This window comes from Peromyscus californicus, unplaced genomic scaffold (genome assembly GCF_007827085.1).
Source record: "Peromyscus californicus insignis strain IS unplaced genomic scaffold, ASM782708v3 Scaffold_3__1_contigs__length_106647218, whole genome shotgun sequence".
Lineage (NCBI taxonomy): Eukaryota > Metazoa > Chordata > Mammalia > Rodentia > Cricetidae > Peromyscus > Peromyscus californicus.
The window spans coordinates 18,862,686-18,885,296 of NW_026294551.1; the positions used below are offsets into that span (position 1 = coordinate 18,862,686).

The 22,611-nt window shown below is 42.8% G+C and overlaps 1 protein-coding gene across 1 annotated transcript in view; it reads left to right on the plus strand.

Moving 5' to 3' along the window:
• Positions 1–22,611, plus strand: part of Nsf (N-ethylmaleimide sensitive factor, vesicle fusing ATPase) — a 144,809-nt gene that overhangs the window by 65,760 nt on the left and 56,438 nt on the right. The window contains exon 9 of the mRNA XM_052755675.1: positions 19,123–19,322. Within this exon, the coding sequence (XP_052611635.1) occupies positions 19,123–19,322 (200 nt within the window). The remainder of the gene's footprint in view (positions 1–19,122; positions 19,323–22,611) is intronic.

The following is a 22,611-nucleotide window of genomic DNA, read 5'->3' on the forward strand; positions in this document are numbered from 1 at the left end:
AACAGACACATTGGTAGATATAGAGAGTACGGTGCCAGAAAAAGAGGTCGAAGAATTAGTCCTGTTAACAAAAGTGGCCTGGGATTCAGCTGCTCAGTCAAAGAGTACTACCTTGATTCAATAAGACTTTCCCAGAATTCCATACAATCTATTATTAGAGCAATCTACCTTTGATATATTTAATATGCTCATACTCTAAAAAGGCCTACAAGGAACTTGGGTTTTCCTTGTTTTCTAGAGTTAACATGGGCCTGTGAGATGGGTAAAGGTGCTTGTCCCCAAGCCTGATGATCTGAGTTGGATCCATGCAATCCATGTGATGGAAGGAGACAACCAACTGCTGCCAGTTTTCTCTGACACACACCACACGTACACACACACACACACACAACACCAAATACGTGTTAAAAAAATAAGAACTAACATGGGCTGGATGTGATGCTAAGGTGTGTGGGAAGAGAAGGATTTAGAGACATTAGACAGGGGTTAATCCCTTTTACATATCATTTTACAAATATTGTGCAATATTACTTTGAAAGAAATGCTTAAGTAATGTATCAAATACTCAGAGATTTACTTGTGACTTTGAGTTCTGCAGCATTGACTTTGCTTTAATGCAGTATAAGAAAGTCGTAGTTTGAGTCCTGTTCCTACTTCAGTGACTAAACATTGGTCTATAGAAAGGACCATGCATCTATACCTTAAACTTCTATGCTATTTACATGCGTATCTATTCTAATTTGTCCACAATTTCTTTGATTTTTAAAGTGCTTTGTTTTAAAAACCTGTGTAGTACTCTGCCATGAGAGGAATCTTAGACTTAAGAGCCTTTTGACGATTTATGTGTGGTTATAACAGGACAGGCCCATCATGAGTATGTTGCCACCCCACATGCTGTTTGACTTCTTATTTTTCTTTCTGCTACCAAATTACGTCACTTCCTCCGTGGATCTTATTTAGGACCCAACTGTGGCTTCGATAAGCCTAGAAAAAAAGAGGGTCAGGATTACCTACCTGCATCACAAATTCTCTGCAGATGCTCTTCTCTGTCTGGCTGTAGCAGGCTGAGCACACTGATGGAAGGGGGCTGTGGTACTCAGTTGTTGAAGATTTGTGTGTGTCCTAAGTGGGAATAGCGTTAGTGGGATCCATCTTTGGAGTGAAAGACTGTAGTTTATAGCTGCAGTTCAAAGACTGAGCCCTTTCTGTATATTTTCTAAAAAGAAAATCATTGTTTAAAAATTGTTTTGAACTGGTATTGGTATAATTCTGCTTTCAGAAAATCATGAATTTGAAGAAAAATATGATTTGGAAGAACAGACCGAAATTGATCGAAAGACACTGTGTAGATTCATATTTTCTGTTATCTTCACCAGACATGGTTTCAACCTCTTACTAGTAAACGCTTGCTTTCTGTTCTCCGTGGCTGCTGGCAAGTTGTGGGGATTTTTTTTTTTTTTCAAGTGGCTTGTTACCCATCCTGTGTTACTTAGTACTCCTCTCCCTTTCTGTGAAGAAACCGAAAGTGGGTATGTATCTGTGCATACAGGTTTCAGTGCATCAGGGAGCTGAAGCGTTGACTCAGATCTAGACTGTAGTGGAGTGGGGACCTCAGAGATCGCTAGTCTGGCATTTTGCCTTGATTAGCAAATATACCGACATAAAGACACAACCCTTCGAGTTCCACCGACACCAGGCCAAGAAGGGCTCCTTTTCATTTTTATTTCACTCTTGGCAACGCCAGGCTCCCAGGAGACCCAGCACCTTGTTTAGGCTAAAGTCACAGTCATGTAGAGTCTAGGCCTGGCCCCCAGTCTGGAGCCCTTTAGGCTTGGTGACTCAGACACGTAAACGATCTGATTTATTGTTGGCTCTTCTTTAAATTTCAGATTTCACAACTTGATTGAGAAACTCTTGAGAGCAAGCTTCAGTCTTCTGGAGTCTAAGGTTGATTCACAGAGCCCGTTCTTGCCCGTCAGTCACTGCAGGTTCCCTGTTGGGCCCACAAGTTTGGGGAGACATTTTTTTTAACCTAGTCATTTTTAACCTAGTCATAAAAAGTCCCTTGACTTTTCATGGATCACTTAGATCTGTTTCTGAAAACATTAGTAATTTATGTTCACTATGTTTCAAAGGCACAGATGACCAGAAAGAAAAGTAAGAGAATAACTATTTTTAGAAAGTGAAGAGGTTAGTTTTCTTCAGTGTATCATTCTGTTAGTTTTTGTTGTTTTTCTGTGCGTGAGTTTATATACACACTTTTTTTTTTCATTTTGTATTGGTTTTTCTCCCTGTACAACAAGTTGACTTTTTTTAAAATAGGTAACATTCTGTTTCATAAAATGCTAATACATCAGTTATTTAATCAGCCTCCTATAATTTTTGAGATTTTCACTATTATATACCATTTATGACAAGCACCCTTGGAGTTATGTATTTCTGCCTAACCATAGTTACTTTTGTTTGTTTTGTTTTGTTTTGTTTGAGACAGGGTGTCTCTTTGTAACAGCTCTGACTGTCCTGGAACTGTTTGTGGACCAGGCTGGCCTCAAACTCACAGAGAGCCGCCTGCATCTGCCTTCCAAGTGCTGGGATTAAAGGTGTGCACCACCACCGCCCGGCCTAACCGTAGTTCTTTCAGATAAATTCCCAGAAGTGGACTTGCTGAATCAGAGAGCATTAGTAATTATACCCATTTTTGTATGCCTTGGCAAAGTTAGCCTTCCTTTTTATGTATTATTATCATTATTACTATAGGTTTTCTGAGACAGGGTCTCACTCTGTAACCCAGGCTGGCCTAGAGGTCATGGCAATCCTCCTGCTTCAGCTTCCTGAGTGTTGAGAATACAGGCTGATACCACTGTGACAACTTTAGATTTCCTTTTTTTTTTTTTAAAGATTTATTTATTTATTATGTATATAGTGTTCTGCCTGCATGTGTCCCTGCAGGCCAGAAGAAGGCACCAGATCTCATTACGGATGGTTGTGAGCCACCATGTGGTTGCTGGGAATTGAACTCAGGACCTCTGGAAGAGCAGTCAGTGCTCCTAACCATTGAGCCATCTCTCCAGCCCCTAGATTTCCTTTTTTAAAGTCAAGCTGTCACATGGATGAAAGCAGACAACAGGGAGTGAAGAGAAGTGGCAATGTTAAAAATGTCAAGGCACACTGATGGGCAGACCCAAAGTAAATCTCAAACTAAACTAGTAAGTGTTTCCTTTTGGGTCTCAGTTTCCTCATCACTGGAGAGGGGAAGGTAGAGCAGGAATCATCTTGGTGGAATTGCCATCATGGAAGTGCCTCATTCTGGTGAAACACGAAGGCCACACATACAGGCTCTCATCGGCACAGCTTGACTGTCTTTGCAAGAATTTTCACACAGACATGCTCCCACTAGAGGCAGTTGTTTGCCTTTGGCTTTCTCGGCATTTTAAAAGCTTGTTTCCCATAGTTGTAGCTTTGATTTTTAGTACAAAGCTACTTCTCACAGAGGCCATCTTGTGTCCTGGAAGAACTCTGCTTAGCACAGTTCTTGATTATGTACTAGAGCAGTGGTTCTCAGTCTTCCTAACGCTGCGACCCTTTAGTTTCTCATGTCGTGAGGATCCCCAACCATGAAATGATGTCATTGCTACTTCACGACTGTAATTTTGTTACTGCTGTGAATCGTAATGTATCTGAAATGTAGGGTATCAGATATGTGACAGCAAAGGGGTCACGACCCACAGGTTTAGAACTACTTACTAGAGACTGAGCAGATATCTAGGGAAGCTGAGTGTGATACCTTGACCCCATATCCCCAGCATATGAAAGCAGATACCCCACCCATTTTCTCTTCTGAAGACCCCACTTCTTGCTCCATTTCCTGTTGCTATAACAGAATACCTGAGACTGGTCCACTTGTAAAGGAAAAGGAGTATAGTCAGCTCACAGGTATAAGAGCTGGAAGTCCGAGATCAGACAGATGAAACTGGTAAGGGCTTCGTGCTGGATCCTGACATAGGAAAAAGGCAGGACAAGCAGACATGTGCAGAAGAGCTGATATGCACAGGCAGGCACTCCTTGCAGCAGCTCGTAGAGTAACTAATCAGTTCCACAAAAGTGAGGGTCACCCACTGCGAATACAGTTAGTTAGCCCACTTCCTCGAGGGGGCCGTTGCTCCCTCTTAACAACTTCGTGACCTCTTTAAACATTTTTTAGATTTATTTATTTTTATTTTATGTGTATGGGTGTTTTGCACGCATGTATATCTGTACACCACATGCATGCCTGGTGTCCACAGAGGTCAGAAGAGGGCATTGGATTCCTTGGAACTGGAGTTACAGATGGTTGTGATCCACCACGTGGATACTGGGACTCAAACTCAGGTCTTCTGGAAGAACAGCAAGTGCTCTTTATCCCCCAAGCCATATCTCTATCCCCCAAATGTGTATTTGGTAACATTAGTTTATTTTTGTTGTTGTTTGTTGTTTGAGACAGGGTCTCACTATGTAGCCCCAGCTGTCCTGGAATTCCCTATGTAGACCAGGCTATTCTTGAACTCACGGAGATCGACCTATCTACCCAGTGCTGGGATTAAATATGTGTGCCACCATACCTGTCAATTCAGTGACCTCTTAAACATCCCCTCACCTCTCAGCATTTCAACATTTGCCTTGGAGGGCACATACCATATTCAAAGCATAGCACCCACCATATTTCTTCATTTTGAGGAGTTATTCCAAGTGTCTCCCATCTCTTCTGATGCTTTTCCTATTCAGGAACACGGTATCTCTTTCTCTGGTATATATAAGAATTTTTGAGGCTTTAAAAGAATACAGATTCCAGGCTGTGCCTCAAGTGCACTGAATGTGGACCAAGCAGAGCTGAGACCCAGCTCCAGCAGTAGCTGGGCCTCCCTGGGGGTTCAGCCCTGTTAGATAGATTGGTGGTCAAGAGCCAAATCTGCCTCTTTCTGCATGTCTCCATGAGGAAATCATTTAGGCTCCATGCTCTTTCCTACAGAGAGGAAAAACAGTGCCTTGTCGTAGAACTTTGTAACTGCATGAGAGAACACACTAATGGTTCAGCCTGATTTGAACACTACACAACACATTTCAAACACTACATATCCCTTAATAGGTACAACTTCATGTGTCTGCATATTGGTTAATTTTTAAGTAAAATAAAATAAATCAAAGACTATATTAAAACATTTAGGATAGTCCTTCCATTTTGTAGTTACTTTAATCTCTAGCTTCCTGGATCCTGTATGCATTTACTATTTATTTACTTATTTAAAAGTAATGTTGATATTTTTTCAACTTTTGAGGGTCAGCATGCTCAGAGAATACTGAAAATTTCAAGAAGCAAAGCACTAGAAAACTTGCCTAACAACCAGCGATTCTGACGTATCCTTTTATTCCTTATATAACAAATATACATTTCTACATGGCTGAGCTTATGTATGTATCTCAGTTTTCCCGTATATCATGAATATTTACTAATATACAAGTCCCAAAGCCTTGAGCATTTTTATAACGAAGCATATAATACCAATGAAATTGAAGGTGTATTTTATTATCTTTCATGAAAACAAAAAAAAATCTTAAAATCAAAATGCCATGAGACCTCTGGAGGTACATACTGGCAGGTGGACAGCTACATACTCTGTTCATATAATGCCTAATTTAAAACAAGGTGCGTGGCATTTGAGTGGAAATTTTTAGACACTTCAGTATCAGATTTGCACTGTCATAATATTTGCATATGCAATGTTTTCATTTAATTGTTTAATATTGTATTCCTATACTCCAGCCAAAAGAGAGGCACCATGTATCAGTGGTTATAATCACAGTGTAAATGTGAATATATCTGAGTGCATCTCTGCTTCTTAACAACCTAGGGAGTATTGATAAGACTGCTTAGAGATAGTTTAACAGTGCCACATCCCAGATGTTTCTTTTCTCTTAATTTTCACAAAAAGAATTTGCTAATTGTTTAATTCACTGGCTCCACTTTTATCATACACTATCATCTGTAAGTATCTAAAGCTTCGTGTTGTGAAATAAGGACTGGTAAACACAGGCGCATTACCAGAACAAATGACATCTATAGAAGTAGGTTATTATCTGAAAGTGTCTGTGGGTGTGAAGATGCTAACAGAGAGCTTCCCCTTGCCCTTCCTCTCCCTCCTCCCTGTACTCAGTGTGAAAGTGCAGAACTGTTAGCTTAATAATGGTCGCTCCCGAAAGCAAGCCTTCCTAACTTAACGAAAGAACAGCTCTAAGCCATCCTACTACTGTGTCTCAGCACCGAGGACCAGTTTGTGCTTTACATAGGCCGCTGCTAACTTGGTGCCCTCGCAGACCAGTGAGTAGATAGTCTGAAGTTATCTAAGAAAAACAAATGGAACCTTTCCGTTTCCACCTCCTTTACCACCCTGTGACTGAACAGTATGCAGGTCAGAGACGTGACTTGAACTGACTGGGAAAATGCTTAACATGGGGGCCAGGGAGATGGTTCCGTTGGTCAAGTGTTGGCCACACAAGCATGAGAACCTCAGTTCAGATCCCCAGCACTTGTGCAAAGTTTGGCTTCTGGAACCCCAGTACTGGGGTAGGGGTAGCCCTGGGGCTCACCATCCAGTCAGTATAGCCACATGGAATCAGTGAGTTCCAGGTTCAGCAACAGACCCTGCCTCAAAAATAAGGTAGTGAGCTAGAGAGATGGCCCAGTGGTTAAGACACTTACTGGTCTTGTAGAATACCTGGGTTCAGTTCCCAGCACCAATATGGCAGCTTACTGCCATCTGTAACTCCAGCTGCAGGGGAGTTTGACACCCTCTGCTGGCCTCTTCAGGCACCAGGCACACATGTGGTGCACATACACACATGTAGACAACACCCATACACATAAGAGAAATAAATAAGTCTTTTTAAAAACAGGTAGAGAGTGACTGAAGCAGACACCCACTGTGAGCCCAGACAGCTCTTCCTGCATTAAGTTACTTCTGTCTGGTACTGGTCACACATAACTGAGACGCCATCCTGGAGTGCTTACTTCAGATCCCTGCAGGACTAGCTGGCCCCACCAGAGACCGTCAGCTCCACGTTGCACTGGGTCCTGAGGTTCTGCTAGCCCACACTCCTGCCTTCTGTTCCTGAGTGACTTCTGCCACTCCAGGTGGCGCTTCCTAGGTTAAGTGAGATGTCTTTGTGACCAGCTCTGGTTTTCCTGAGACCATACAGAAGGAGAATAATCCTACTTCTCCTTCTTTGTGAAAGTTCTTAAAGTCTGTAAAGAAAAGAGTTCTGCTGATCTCAGACCTCCTCAGATCCATCTTTCTCCAAGGCTCATTTCCCAATCAGGTTGTTTCCTGTCCACTTTTCTGAACATTAACGTCTGTTTATAGTTACTTTAAGTTGGACACCCAGGGTTGAGGGGAGTACTGCGAGTGTGGGTCCTTTGGTAGACACATCAATCTCCCAGTGCAGGCTAGAACTAAATGTGTTAACATTTTAGACATCGTTTTGTCTTCACTCTCATTGAATTTACCACTGGGGAAAACCATCTCTTGCAAATTCTTATTGCTCCCGCTGCACTGTAGAGGAAACTTCCATGTAGTCCTGATAATTTGATCTCTCTAGACTTACTGTCTTCTGCATCTACAATTGTCAAAGGATAGGAAATGTGTTCTTATCAGCTTGTGACTCAGTGGAGGCCGAGAACATACACACGAAGTGAAATAAGAAGCCAGGGATGCTCCGGCAGCTGGCACATTATTAGTTCTAACTACGCTTGCTTGGTGTGTCCTCTGCCCTGCTTTTAGAGGCATGGAAGGGCACATATTACATATTCGCCTATCTCAGGTCCCCTTCAGACTTCATGAATTCATGTTTCTTAGAGTGATGCCTGGAAATACGCATTTAAATAAACCCCGTACGGCCTTGATACACATTGTTTTGACAATTGCTACTATAGGTATTGAAGAATTGAGTCCAAAGATGTGATCAAAGTCAAATAGTGTTAATTAAGGAAGTGATTTTTTTTTCCCCCTTTGGTAGCCTAGGCTGATGTTAAACTCACTTGTTTAGCCCAGGTTGGCCTTAAAATCACAACAATCTTTAGTCTCCTGAGTGCTGGTGTTACAGACGTTTAACACCAAGCCTGGCTTAAGGCTGTGGTTTCTGAGGAACAGAAGACTGTGAATGAGAGTGAGGAAGAGGTTCCAGGTGGAGGAAAAGAAGCCAGGCCTGAGTTGTCTGCCAGAGCAGACCGTGGGGTTGGCTGAAGCAGATGTCCTGTAGAGCAGCAAGAACGTAAAGGCTGAGGGACGGAGGAGACAGAAGGGCAAACTGCAGACTGCTGAGATCAGAAAGCAGACAATGCCAGATGGCAGCAAGGCAGGACCTGCTACAGAAGAGCATGATCTTTGTCATCAAGAATTCGTGAAATACCAGGCAACACCCTAGGAGGGAGTGTGAAAGGGTGGGGGTGTCAGCACAGATTAGTTGGGAAGGTTGCCCCACACAGCCATCTCTCATTCTAGGCTATCTGATGAGAAGATCTATACTGAATTTCAGTTGACTAATTTGGATCTAGACCAGTCAGATGGTAGACAGCTAGCACAGCTGCTTGGTGCTCAGGCCCGGGTCCCTTTCTACTCACAGCACAGCTCAGTGTGTCCTTGCAGCAGTGCCCCCCCCTCCCCCCCCCTCCCCCCCGCCCAGATAAAAGTGCTGTAAAGAGAATGGAGGCTGGAGTCGAGTGGTCTTCATCTTAAATGTCTCCTTAAGGATTTGGAAAGCACACAGATGCAGGAGTGTGAGGGTGACCTCCCTTCCATGCTGATCAACATTCTTAGAGACAGAAGTTGATGAAAGTCGTGCTCCAAATTTTTCCTGCCTGGTTAGAAAAACTGGCACTGGAGAGATGTTTAAAGCATGCACCGGAGAGTGGTTTCCAGCTTGTCCTGCAGCTCACAATGGCCTGTAACTCCAGCTCCCAGGGATCTAATGCTCCCTTCTCACCTCCACCAGCCTCGCACTCACATGTGCATAACGACACATACAAAAGTAAATCTTGCCGGGTGGTGGTGACACATGCCTTTAATCTCAGCCCTTGGGATGCAGAGGCAGGTGGATCTCTGAGTTCTAGGCCAGCCTGGTCTACATAACAGGTTCCAGGACAACCAGGACTACATAAATGGACCCTGTGTCATAATAAATAGATAATATAAATAAACTTTTTTAAAAAGCCTGTTTCTTAACCTAATCATCCTGCACTCTGAAAAGAGGAAGTCAAGTAGAACTATATTTGTTAGTTCTAATTCATACTTTTTAAAGACACAGAAGCCAAAATTATGAAAACTTAGAGATCAGATATCAATAATAACTGGGACTGTACTTTGTACAAGTCCATGCACTTTTTAGTGTTAAACATTCAGAGCTGGTTTGCACACCTGCTTAGAGAAGCTTGCAAGACTTGTGACAATGCCCTGACTTGCACTGGTCTCGACAGACTCCTCCTTGGCAAGCGCCGTTGTCTGTGTTTGAGCTGCAAGCCACTTGGGATTCCCCTTTAAATATCACTAATCATTCATATCCTGCCCCCACTCTTGAAATGAATTAGACACTCCTATCTCAATGCTAATTTGATAGAGATCATTTCTAATTTATTGACATCCTGACAGTGAATTTCCCCCTTTGAATACCTGTGATTTTGCTGACAGTTTTTCCTTGATGCAGTTGGCCTCTGGTGACATCTAGGAAAAAAAATGTTTGTTTGACTCACATTGACATGTCTCATTTTGGATGGTATTTTCAAAGATTCTAAACAGCAAACATTACTGTTTATTCCTTGGGTTGCAGAACTAAGGCTATGTAATTTTTATTACTCTATTTTAGGACATCATAATGAACTTATTAGGTGACCTATAAATATTTTTGTGTGTTGTCTTCATCAGTGGGGCTAGAAATGCTTGTCATTGTGGTGAAGCCTTGTTCTATGTAGACTTTTAGACCAGCAATCACTTCATGCTGTCTGTAATGTACACCTTAACATCTCTTGAAGTTTATCCCATCAAAATTTTTACAGGTATGTTAACACCTGGGTCTAAGTGTGTATCCTGATTTTGTATGTTGTTGAAGGATTGTTGATTTAGCTAAGAGACTAGTAGTTAGAAGGGGAAATAATGTATTTCTGGTTCCCCTCAAACTAACAGGAAAGATGTATTGTGCTTGTGTAGACTGCAGTAATACACTTTTGGGCAGATACTGAGAAATGGCTCATGTGGTCCCCAGTAGAATCAGGTCCTGTCAGGTGAGCTCAAGCAGAGCAAAGACTATGCCCCCATAGAGCCAGTGTTCCCCTTCTAATACTGGTAGAGACTTTAAGAGGGCTTGCAGTTGGGGAAATGAAGAGAACTTTGGAAAAGAAACCTACTAAAGATAAACGGGAGAAAAGATAGAGGGATGTGCACCAGTGGAATTGATCATCGTGGTGGCTTGGCTTTTATGGAGGGGGCTACATACTGATGCTACATGAGCTTAGGAATTTGAGAAATTGGTGGAGTGGGCTCTGCTTGAGGTCCAGAGAAGCAAGAGAATTGATTCCAATAGTCCAGCTGGAAGAACAGCTAACACTGTGGGAAATCCTGACTTCCCTGACCCACTAGGAACATCTCTGGGGAAATGCTATGGTGTGGTGTATGTGCTGCTGTGTTCATTTGGAGCTTGAGTTTCTTCAATGCAACAGACACTGTAATTCTCAGCATTCCATGACAATAGTAGTGCTAGGAAAAGTTTTAAGGTGCAAGATGGCCACCTCGTCATGCTCAGAAGTGATGAGCCGTAAGCAAAGTAGTTAATTATTTCAAGCTTTACGATTGCATCTAATGTGATCTAATTCTTTTTTTTTTTTTTTTTATTTATTTATTTATCATGTACACAGCGTTCTGTCTGCATATACCCCTGCAGGCCAGAAGAGGGCACCAGATCTCGTTAGAGGTGGTTGTGAGCCACCATGTGGTTGCTGGGAATTGAACTCAGGACCTCTGGAAGAGCAGTCAATGCACTTAACCTCTGAGCCATCTCTCCAGCCCCCCAAAATGTGTAGTCCAGGCTGGCCTCGAACTCATGATCCTCCTGCCTCTGCCTCCTTCAGCAAATCCTACCGGCGCGCGCCACCACCACCGGCGTGATCTAATTCTTAAGTAGCAGTTAAAGGTCTGGTTCATTTCATTGTTGGTCCATAGCCAGACGATAAAAGTGAGCTACTATTACTTAGCAACAAACATCTAGGCATTGTCACTGAGAATCAGCAGTTGCTTTCTGTGTGTTATGCTTGATTATCACAGTGACCTTCAGGTACTTACTGTTATTTCCACCTAGTGAGTGGATTTTAATCTAGACAAGCGGATTCCAGCATCTCTCCTGTATGTGTGTGCATTTGTGTATGTGTGTATATACATGGTGCCCATGTGTCCAAATGTATGTGGAGGCCAGAGGTGTCTTTCCCAATTGCAGAACCTCCCCCCCCCACTTTTTCTTTTAGTTTTGAGATTATAATATAAGTACATGATTTTCCTTTTCTAGAACCCCTATTTTTTTTAACAGTATGTATAACTGAGTTTAACACAAAAGACTGTCCTTTATTCTGAGATTACTTCTGTCATTCCTTTTGATACTAAATGTGTTTTCTTATATGAAATAATGGTCATATCTCTTATTTATTCATTTATTTTTGAGGCATTGTCTCACTGTGTCACCTTGGCTGTCCTGGAACTCATGATGTACATCAAGCTGGTCTTAAACCCATAAGATTACACTTGCCTCTCCCTCCTGAGTCCTGGGATTAAAGGCTACTTAGTTCTTTTTTAAAAAGAAATCTTTACCTGACAAAATTAAAAACAAACGAACAAAAACCCTAACCAACACTATTACAGCATTCCTCCCCAGTTTGGAGGGCAGTGTTTCTCTTGTTTATGGGGAGTGGTTTTTGAATTATTATTACATTTATTTATTGTGTGTATGGGTATGTACATGCATGTGCACATGCCATAATTCACAAGTGGAGGACAGAAGACAACTTGCAAAGGAGTTGGTTCTCTCCTTCCACCATGTGGGTTCCAGGGATCCAACTGAAGTCATCCACTTGCTGGTGAGCATCTTTACTCCTGAGCCATCTCACCAACCTGCTCTGGAACTCTCCATCCTTCTGCCTCTGCCTTCTGAGCACTATGGTCACAGGTATGCACCACCCCACCTGCTCCTTACCTGTTTTAAAACATGTCTGGCTTTGCTTTCTAGTTTGTGACATCCGAGTCTAAGAACTGGTTAGAAAAATCAATGCATAGTAATTTTTTATGTTCTCTAGAAATCTCCACTTGATTTATTTCCTATTTAGTCCAATCAATCTTCAACCTATCTTGCACCTTAACACAAATCATACCCTCTGTCTTTTTGACAAATGTCTTCTGAGAAACATAATTAAGATGGAGCTTTTGTGCTGCAGAGTTTAGGAAATGTCTGGAACTGCTTTATTTTAAAGGATCTGGAGTGAGATGCCAATCAGTTTTCAACTGGGTTCTTTCTAGACAGTCTTCCAGTATCTCATTGCTTAAATCATTACTAAAGCAGCCTGTGATCATTTGCTTTGTGGTGGTTTGAATGAAAATGGTCCCCATAGGCTCACTGGGAGCTCACTATTGGGAGGTGTAGCCTTGTTGGAGCAGGTGTAGCTTTGTTAGAGGAAGTATATCACTAGGGGTGGGCTTTGAGGTTTAAATGCTCAAGCCAGGTCCAGTGTGTCTCTCTTCCTGCTGCCTGTAGATCCAGATGTAGAGCTCTAGGCTCCTTCTCCAGCACCATGTCTGTCTGCATGCCGCCTTGCTTCCCGCCATGATAATAATGTACCAAACCTCTGAACTGTAAGCCAGCCCCAGTTAGACACTTTTTTTCATAAAAGTTGCCATGAAAAAAAAAATAAGTTGGGGGGTGGGGAGGGAATCCAGGCAGTGGTGGCTCATACCTTTAATCCCAGCACTCAGGAGGCAGAGGCAAGTGGATCTTTGTGAGTCTGAGGCCAGCCTGGACTACAGAGCGAGTTCTACGATAGCCAGTGCTATACAGAGAAACCCTGTCTTGAAAAACAAACAACAACAAAAGAGTTGCCATGGTCGTGGTGTCTCTTCACAGCAGTAGAAACCCAAGACATGCTGTTTGTTTGGTATCTTGTGTTCTTTGTGTCTTTGTAATCGCTAGTGCGTGTTGAATCGGTGAACGTTAGGAGTGTTGTCACTGGTGTTCAGGTAACACAACGAGCGTGAAGGGAGCCATTCTAGAGAAGAGCAGGCAGGAGAGCCCAGCAGAAGCTGTCTGCATTACTTGTTCCTAAGTGCAGTTTCACTGTGTGTTCTATTTAGCTGTGTGCTGTTGGCAACTTTACTACCCTTGTTATACTGTTTTGTCCACTAAACTTCGCTCTTGGTCCGTCTCACACACCCACTCTTTGATTACACCCAAGACTTTGGATCGCCAGTAACCACTTCAGATTCCAGCTTCCTGCCGTCTTCCTCTTTAGCTTTGTTTTCTTCCCCTTACTTCCAGTGTACACACACACACACACACACACACACACACACACACACACACACCGTCCCAATGCCAGTGAGTTAGATTCCACTGGAGCCTCAGTTAGTCTCCAGCCTTAACTGTCCTCTTGTCCCGATTTACCCAGCCTGCACTGCATGTTTTATCAGATTCATCCCCTTCCGTTGTAGCCTTGCTACAACGTGTCAGTCTCCAGTGTTTCTCAGCCTGCCCAGCCTGTGCCAGTATCTGCCTGGTAAGTTTGACTTTAGAAAAAAAACCACACTTGTGGTGTGGGATCTCACTTTAAAATTAGGATCCGCAGCTCAGATGGTCCCTGGGTGTTTCGTTCCTGGGTCTCACCCAGGCAGCCTGTTGTCCTGTTCTCTGAGATCACTGGGTCTTTTCTACCTGCCCCCACCCTCCAGCTTCCCCAGTAGCCTAGAATCTTTAGAATCTTGCTTTCCACCATGTGGGTCCTGGAAATTGAACTCAGAAATCAGGCCATGAGGCTTGGTTGCAGGAGCCTTTCCCCAGCGAACCATCTCGCCAGCCCCTGATTATCATTCCTTTCCACTCCTTATCCAGGTTATTCAGTAGTGTGTTCAGAGAGTTTTCTTTTCTTCCCTCCCTCCCTGCCTCCCTCCCTCCCTCATTGGTTCATTTGTTACATGGGATGGGGATGGGGGTGTGCATGTGCATATGGAAATCTGAGGACAACTTGCTGGAATTGGTTCTCTCCTTCCATTGTGGGTTCTGGGGCTTGAATTTATGTCATCAGGCTTGGCAGCAAGTGCCTTTACCCCCTGAGCCGTCTTGTTGGCTCCTACAGAGTGTTTATATTTGGCTTGTCTTTCTTTCTTTTTCTTTGGGGGGGGGGCATTGAGTCAGAGTTTCTCTGTGTAGACCAGGCTGGCCTGGAAGTCACAGAGATCCTTCTGCCTCTGCCCGCCAAGGACTGAGATTAAAGGCGTGCGTCCACCACTGCCATCCTGCTTTTGTTTGTGCTTCTAATGCTTCAGCTCAGACCCAGGTCCTTGCACACACCAGGCCAGTGCTTTGAATGAGCTGCATCCTCAGAGCCTCTCATTTAGTGTCCAGGGTAACCTTCGAGAGTCTAGGAATCCCTCAGTTGTGTGGAGATGCATGTGTGCATTTCCTTAGGGAGCTCCATTAGACTGTCTGTGGGAAAGAAAGGAGGAAGAAGCTGAGCATGAAGTTGTATGCCTGTAATTCTACAGCATGGGAGGTTTGGGCAAGAGGGTCAGGAGTTCAAGCCTAACTTGAGCTGGATGAGACCCTGTCCCAAACAAACAAAATCAACACACACACACACACACACACACACACACACACACACACACACACACACCACACACACACACACACACAGTGGGTGGGGGAGGGATGGAAATGAGAATGAATTGAAAGAATATGTCAGCTTCAATAATTTCTACTAGTCTCTTTTTCTTCTCTATCTTCCTTTTTATATCTAATTTACTGGTCCAGGGTACTGATCACAGAGGAGCCTATACAACATCAAGCAGGGGTAAAAGTGGCAGCAGATGGTTCTACAGCCTGGGATCAGAGAGCCCCAAAATCAGAGCCGGGAAAAGCTCAGGAGAAAGCTGGGCATCCGGGGTGGAATGGGGCTTCCTCTTGAGGCCTCCAGGTGCCCGGTCCCAGAGAACTTGGAGTGATATGAAAGTTCAAGTGGGAAAAATCCAGTCAGCTAGTGAGTCAGTCTCTGAAGAAAAAGGCTGAGTATCCCTTCAGCGACCCTTCCGTCCTCTGTAAGTTCAAAACTTGTGGATGAGTTGGCGAGATGAGATGGCTCAGTGGCTAAGGGTGATTGCTGCCAAGCACAATGACCTGAGTTCAATCCCCAGGACCCACATGAGGGAGGAGAGAATCAACTCCCTCTAGTTGTCCTCTGACCTCCATATTCTAACCATGGCATGCATGCACCCTCCCCAACCAAATAAATACATAAAATTTTAACTCACTGGTATGGTGGGAAGGTCCACCATAGACCTGTCAGTCTCCAGGCACCTCCAAGGCTCTGGCCATAGCAAGTCGCTATTGGCATCTGTATCCATACCTCTGTGCCTGTGGCTCTCTTTAGTCTCTCTTCCTGGTATCATTTCCTTTCCACTGTCCAAATATGACCCCCCTCATCCTTCTGGGCTAGATTCAGGATCTCTTTGTCCCAGTGTCCAGTCCTAATTGTCTCCTGTCAACTCCGTGGAATCAGTCTTTCTTGGGTAGATGCCAAAGATATGTCTTACATTTCACTGATAGGTTATGGTATAGTGTGGATACTTGACTTCCGTCTTTCCTGCTAAGCCAGGAATTCCATGCAGGTAGGGACTGCTTCTTGCGTGTCTGTATCCCTAACACCTCCCTCAGTGCTTCCCAACAGGAGCTTAATACACGTTTGTTGAATGGAATCAGTTTATATGACTCACTTAAAATTAGAGACCAGTGCTTATTTAATAAGTCAGGACAGACTGTAATAATAGTAATAACAAAGTCTCATTTCCACTGCTTATCCAAATAACTGATTCTTTTGTGGAGCTGGATTTTGAAAATCTTTTTGTCGATGTGTATTTCTTTGATATGCTAGACAGGAATCTAGGACCGATACGGCCTCGAAGCAGCACAGATGCACTGTGGATGTTGCACTGGCTGTCCTGCCATGTCAAAGGTAACATACAGTGCCTTTCATAAGCGTGCATCTCAGCCCTTTCTCTTCATTGTCATGGCAATATTTTGTGGACTATTTATAAGGTCCAAGTTAGTTTAAATCAAACCACACTAAACTAAGCATTTTCCAGACACAAAAACAGAACGCCAAAGTTTGGAATCTGGTATTCCTGTATAGTTTGTTTGTCAATCTGCAACGGCTTGGTCACTCAAATAGGTTATTTATTTATTTATTTTACTTTCACAGATTTAAATTAGTTCAGTAGTAAGATTCATAAATTAAGGGTTTCAAATAATTTTGAAAAATGGTATTTTTCTCCCTCAGATTCTTTGAGTTTCTAAGAAAAGGAATCAAGGATTTGCTTATTTGGCCCTTTTTTGAGTGCATGCTTTGGTCTAGGCATTATGCTGGGTTAGTTGTGATTCAAGATCAATAAAACAGTATTTTTCCTTAAACAGCACACCATCCCAGAGAGAAGGTATACAAACAAATGACTGCAATGTAAACCTCAGAGAAGAGAAAGGAAAACTCCTCCTTTGAGAGCCAAGGTTGGGGTTAAGAATGGACGTGTTTGCAGACCAGGGTCTGCAGGCGAAGTGGAGAGCTGAAGGGAGGTCACAATTGATAATCTCTTTTTTTAAATATGCGAAGTGGGAATCTAGGTCATCTCTGAGAATTAGTGGCATGAGGTAGCTCTTGAGAAGAACTGAGTATTTCAATAATTCATAAGGAGAATTAGGAGAGATAACAAAGACAAGTCAAGGATGGCATGTGGTACGAGAAAGCTGTGAGAGCCGAGCTGAAATTGGAGAGTGTGGGGGAGGAGGCTCCATCAGTCAGCACAGCGCTGTAATTTGCTCCCGCTCTGCTCTATGACCATATTGTGCCCAGGGCTCACAGGAAGTATGGCCTGTTCTGGAAGAGGTCTCCATAAGAGGAGGCTGACAGACTTGGAGAAAGTCAAGACCAGAGGAGAATAGGCCTGGACCCTGTAGGTCCTCGGCAAACTTGGCTCCTCCTCCTCTTCTCCTGATGTTTATTTACTTTTCTGTGTGTGCGTATGTGGAGGGTTTTGCCTGCATGTGTTGGTGCACCATGTGCATGCCTGAAGACAGCAGAATCCCCTGGAACTGGAGTTACAGATGATTGTGAGCCGCTGTGAGGGCGCAGGGAACTGAGTCCAGGTCCTCTGGAGGAGCAGCAAGTGCTCTCAACCACTGAGCCCTCACTGCCTTTCTCTCACTCCCGCCACCGCCTACCTATGGTCTGTGCATACGACAGTCAGATGGTAACAGCTGGCTTAAACAGGGCGATTAGGAGTCACCTTCCAAAGCCTAGTTGTCCTTGAGGCTTGAATGTGGGCTGTGATCGGTGGTGCCAGCTTCTAGGAGAAGAACCAGGTTTACCCTGTAATGCAGTGTGAACCTCTTGCTTGAGGGCTGGACCAGAGGTCAAAGACATTTTACTTGCCTAGGTTCTTGGGGCAGAGCTTTTACTCTGTGATGAAAAAGGTTATGGTACCAAGCCTTCATGAGTCTCTGGTAAGTTCCCTTTCTGCCTGCAAGCTTACCCAGGAATATAGCTCTCATGTTTTCAAGAAGTTGTGATGGTGTCTTTTCTTGACATGAAGATGTTATATATGGATGTCACTGTCAGCCCAAAGACCTTCCCCCTCGGAGTAGTTAGTTGTATCGTGTGATTTCTTTTACTTGCTGTCAACGGTGGCATTGTACTTTTTCCCCTTCGAGATAGATTTCTTAAGACTCTCATTTCAGAAAAGGGTAGGCCGTTTCTCACAGGAACGCACTGTGTTGCACTTCCAGCGTTTTTACCTGTAGTTCTGAGAACAGCACTGAAGTCTGATAATGAGTTACTTCATAGAGTGCTGTTTCAGTGTAGTATAAAGGAAAACTGTGTTCCACAGAAACCATGGACCATGACAGCGGAACACTGAAGCTTAGTGTCCCCAGAAGAGTAAAGAGAATCACATGTCATCTTCATCTCAGGAAACTGAGCAAACAGCCCTGTAGTCTGCTGGAGATGCTCTGGGAAGTCTAGATCATCAGTCTCAGTTTGGCTTATCAGTGACAAGTCTTGAATACTATTTTTGAAACTTCATTTCCATCTGGATGGCCCTAAAAGGCCACATACATTGTCACTGGACATTTGTCAGGTGCAGACATCCAGCTTTGTTCACAAGTTGGTGCCGTCTATCTAGACCTCAGAACTCTTCGCACTGGTCCAACCCAGACACACTTGCTTCTCCAAGTTTGTTTGGGCTGGTCAACCAATTGTTACCTTGTGACGAAGATGTAGTTCCCATAGCCCATTGTTTTGTAACTGATGTGTTTTCCATTAGACTTTCTCAAGGCAGACTTTCCTCTGAATCTCAAAGGATAATGAAGCAAGTAATAATTCCTAGTTAGATATTAGGTCAAAGAGACAGTTCCAGAGTAAAAGTGTTCATTCTAAGTGTTAAAGAGTTTTCCAAAAATCGGTAACTGGCAGCTTCCCTTCCCCCTTCAAATATAGCCACGGTTAGGCCTGGTTTCTGGATTTTCTGTTTAAAATTTTGACTTTAAAAATTCTTGGGGTTGGGGATTTAGCTCAGTGGTAGGGCGCTTGCCTAGCAACCACAAGGCCCTGGGTTCGGTCCTCAGCTCTGGGGGGAAAAAAATTCTTGTCTGTCCTCAGCAAGCATATATTGCTGTATGTAAGTGACATTGGTATATAAGTGACATCAGTGGCTTGTCCTAAGGTGCATGTGAAGAAGGCAGACTTCCTTTAGATGTCCTCCTTGATTTCAGTCAGTTAGTGTAAGTCTGTCTCTCTTTCCTTTTTAGGTTGTAAACATGTTAAAGGCATCCTGTTGTACGGACCCCCTGGTTGTGGTAAGACTCTCTTGGCTAGACAGATTGGCAAGATGCTGAATGCAAGAGAACCCAAGGTGGTCAATGGACCAGAAATCCTTAACAAGTATGTGGGAGAATCGGAGGCCAACATTCGTAAACTTTTTGCTGATGCTGAAGAGGAGCAAAGGAGGGTATGTGAGCATATAAGACTAACATACTAAAAACTTCGTATGGCTTACATGATGATTGGCACCGAGTGACACCCAGAGACACGGAGCTGACCTGTGATCTATATTTTGAAACAACTCTTGCAGGAAAAATTTAGTTACATACAACATTGCCCTAGAGCAGTGGTTCTCAACCTGTGGGTTGTGACCTCTTGGGAGTTGAACAACCTTTTCACAGGGGTCACATATCAGATATCCTGCATAGCATACATTTATATTACGATTCATAATAGTAGCAAAGTTACAGTTATGAAGAAGCAATGAAAATAATTTTGTGGTTGGGGGTCACCACAGCATGAGGAACTATATTAAAGGGTTGCAGCATAAGGAAGATTGAGAACCCCTGGCCTAGAGGTTATGTGGGGTTTACATGATGTGAAATGCCATTACTCACATGTTCAAAAACAGATCTTGGATATATATTCAAGTGGTGCTTTTGGACCACACTGTTTCCAAACAGTTGAACTCATTTGTCTTTTGGGAAAGGAGGGAAGTTAAGTCTGTGAATAGACTGTAGGAATCCTCTATGTGTAAAGTCCCCCATGAAGTAAATACCTTAGTCACACTGAGTCAGCTCAGTTGTGGAGTAGCATCTTTCAAATTACAGCATTACCAATTATTCCCACCTATAATGAAATGAAAGAATTTGGAAGTTATTTGGAGCTCCAAGGGCTATATTTAAATTGGCTACAAGTTTAAAAACTCAAAAGCTGGATTTGGGCCTTAGAAAAAAAATGATTTAAAAGCCAGACCTGAGTTTCTTGACTGTGACAGTTGTTTGATGTATTGTTTTGACTGTATCACAAGTTGCCCAGATGTTTGGTTATACATCCTGGGTGTGTTTGTAAAGTGTTTCTGGGTAAAATTAACTTTGAATTGTTCAGCTGAGTAAAGCAGATTGTCTTCTCACTTTGAGCTGATGTCTTCTAAACAGATACAAAGGACCTAGAAGCCACTGAATTACATTGTAAGAGCTGAGAGAAAAATTGATTTTTTTTTTTTAGTTTAATATGAGTTATTGGGCTAAGAGTATAGTTCAGTGGTGGCGCACTGTGTGAGGCCCTAGGTTCAATCCCAGCACTGCAAAATTAAATGAATGAATTTCTCATTCACGCTAACATTTGAATGATGTTGTGCTTCCTGGTCTGAGGAGGTCAGGATGGTCCTTCTCTGTTGAGTTTTCTTTGCTCTGTATGGCCAACAACGGTGTTATGATATCAACCGAACTCTTGCATCGTTTTTCACATAACTCCAGCATTCTTCCACTGTATTACCATCATAACCTTCTTGAACACAGCAGGGAATAATTGCTAATGCTGTCATCTCAAAGATGATGAAATAGCACAATCCATCTTAGAGTTAAGAAAAGGTCCAGCGGACTTTGTGGTTATTGAAAGATAAAATGAGGTTTAGTATTTTTTAAGAATACGTGGTGGTTTTCTTTTTCTTTTTTTTTTTCTTTGTTCTTTGGAAATTTAGAAAAAAGAAAAAGCATGAGACAACAGTCCCTATAAATAATGTCAACTAAAAAAAAAAAATACCTAGAAAGGTCAAATTGAGTCTAATGGTAGCCATGATAGTTCTGCACTAAACACAGATGAGTTGAAGCGTAGTCTAGAGGGACAGCTCATAAAATCTCACTGTGAGAGTTTCCATGTAGTTGAAGAGATAATTTTGGTACTGTTTTTAAACTCAAAGCTTAAACATGGCGCTACTAATGATAAAACTGCACTGGCAAAGAGTTTCTAGATGGATATTAATCATACCCAGCCTCTTCTGGTATACCCAGCTAATGACCCCATGGAGGGTAAATGTGTGTCACAAAAGCCTCCCCTTTGTGACTCTGGACAGTCCAGGCTGACAGAGATGAGTGCTTCCATGTAGGTCAACTCGATAAATTTAGAACAGCACTTTAGAGGCGAGCGCCACCACAGCCTGTTATTTTCTAAGTTTCTTACTGAACCTACAGCTGCCATTTGGCTAGACTTGCTGGCTGAGCAGCCCCCAGGATCTGCCTGTCTTGCCCACCTAGTCTGGAGTTTCAGGTGCATGCCACTGGCCACCTTTTATGCAGGTGCTGGGCATCTGAACTGAGTCCTCATTCTGTGCAGTGAGCATTTGCCCAGCGAGTTATCTCCCCAGCCCCGTTCTTCACTGTATTTTTCCGTTTTCCTTTTGGTTGTCATTGGTGGAGGGTTTTCTTCTGTTAGAATGATTCTGATGTCCATTTAGAAGTAAACGTGGTTCAAAATAGTTTTTAAAAAGATTTATTTCTTTTATTTGGTGTGTATTTGTAAGTTCCTGTATGTTTATGCATGAACATACCATATACATGTGCCGTATACATGTCTGGTGCCCTCAGAACCAGAATAAGGCATTGGATCCCATAGAACTGGAGTTACAGTTGTTTGTGAGCTGCCGTGAGGGTGCCAAGAGTCCAATCTGAGTCCTCTGCAAGACCGTTCACACACGTACACACACACACACACACACACACACACACACACACAGAAACCCCCACCAGCTAAAAATTAATATGCATTGTAAAAATTTAAAGAGAATAAAATGTAGGTGATCATCAGTTTATATGATGGAGATGGATTTTTAAAAAGTAACAGAAAACAATAAAAATAAAAACTGATATTGGCTATTTGTGGTAGTTTGAATGTAATTGGCCCCCATAATCTCATAGGGATTGGCACTATTAGAAGATGTGGTTTTGTTGGAGTGGGTATGGCCTTGTTAGAGGAAGTGTGTCAGTGTAGCGTGGGCTTTGAGGTTTCCTATGCTCAGGATACTGCCCAGTGTGTCCTGTTGCCTATAAGATGTAGGACTCTCAGCTACTCCTCCAGTACCACATCTGCCTGCATGCCACCATGTTCCTCACCATAATGATAACAGACTGAAACTCTGACACTGTAAACCATCCAATTAAATGTTTTCTTTGTAAGAGTTTGCCAGGCCAAGATGTCTCTTCACAGCAATAAAAACCCTAACTAAGACACTGTTTCAATACTAAAACCAAAGAGAACACTCGCCTTCTACTTAACAAAAAGTATGCTATAAATAATATTAAGATAACAAAGGGCAAACTGAAATGAAATATTTACAAAATATATTGATAGACTTAATTAAAAAGCATTTTTTTTATAAATCAGTAATAAAAGAAACATACAGGAGACAAATCAAATAAGAAAAACTTAGCAATGGTAAAATATATATAATTTCTATTTTTGGTTATGAGCCTAGCCTT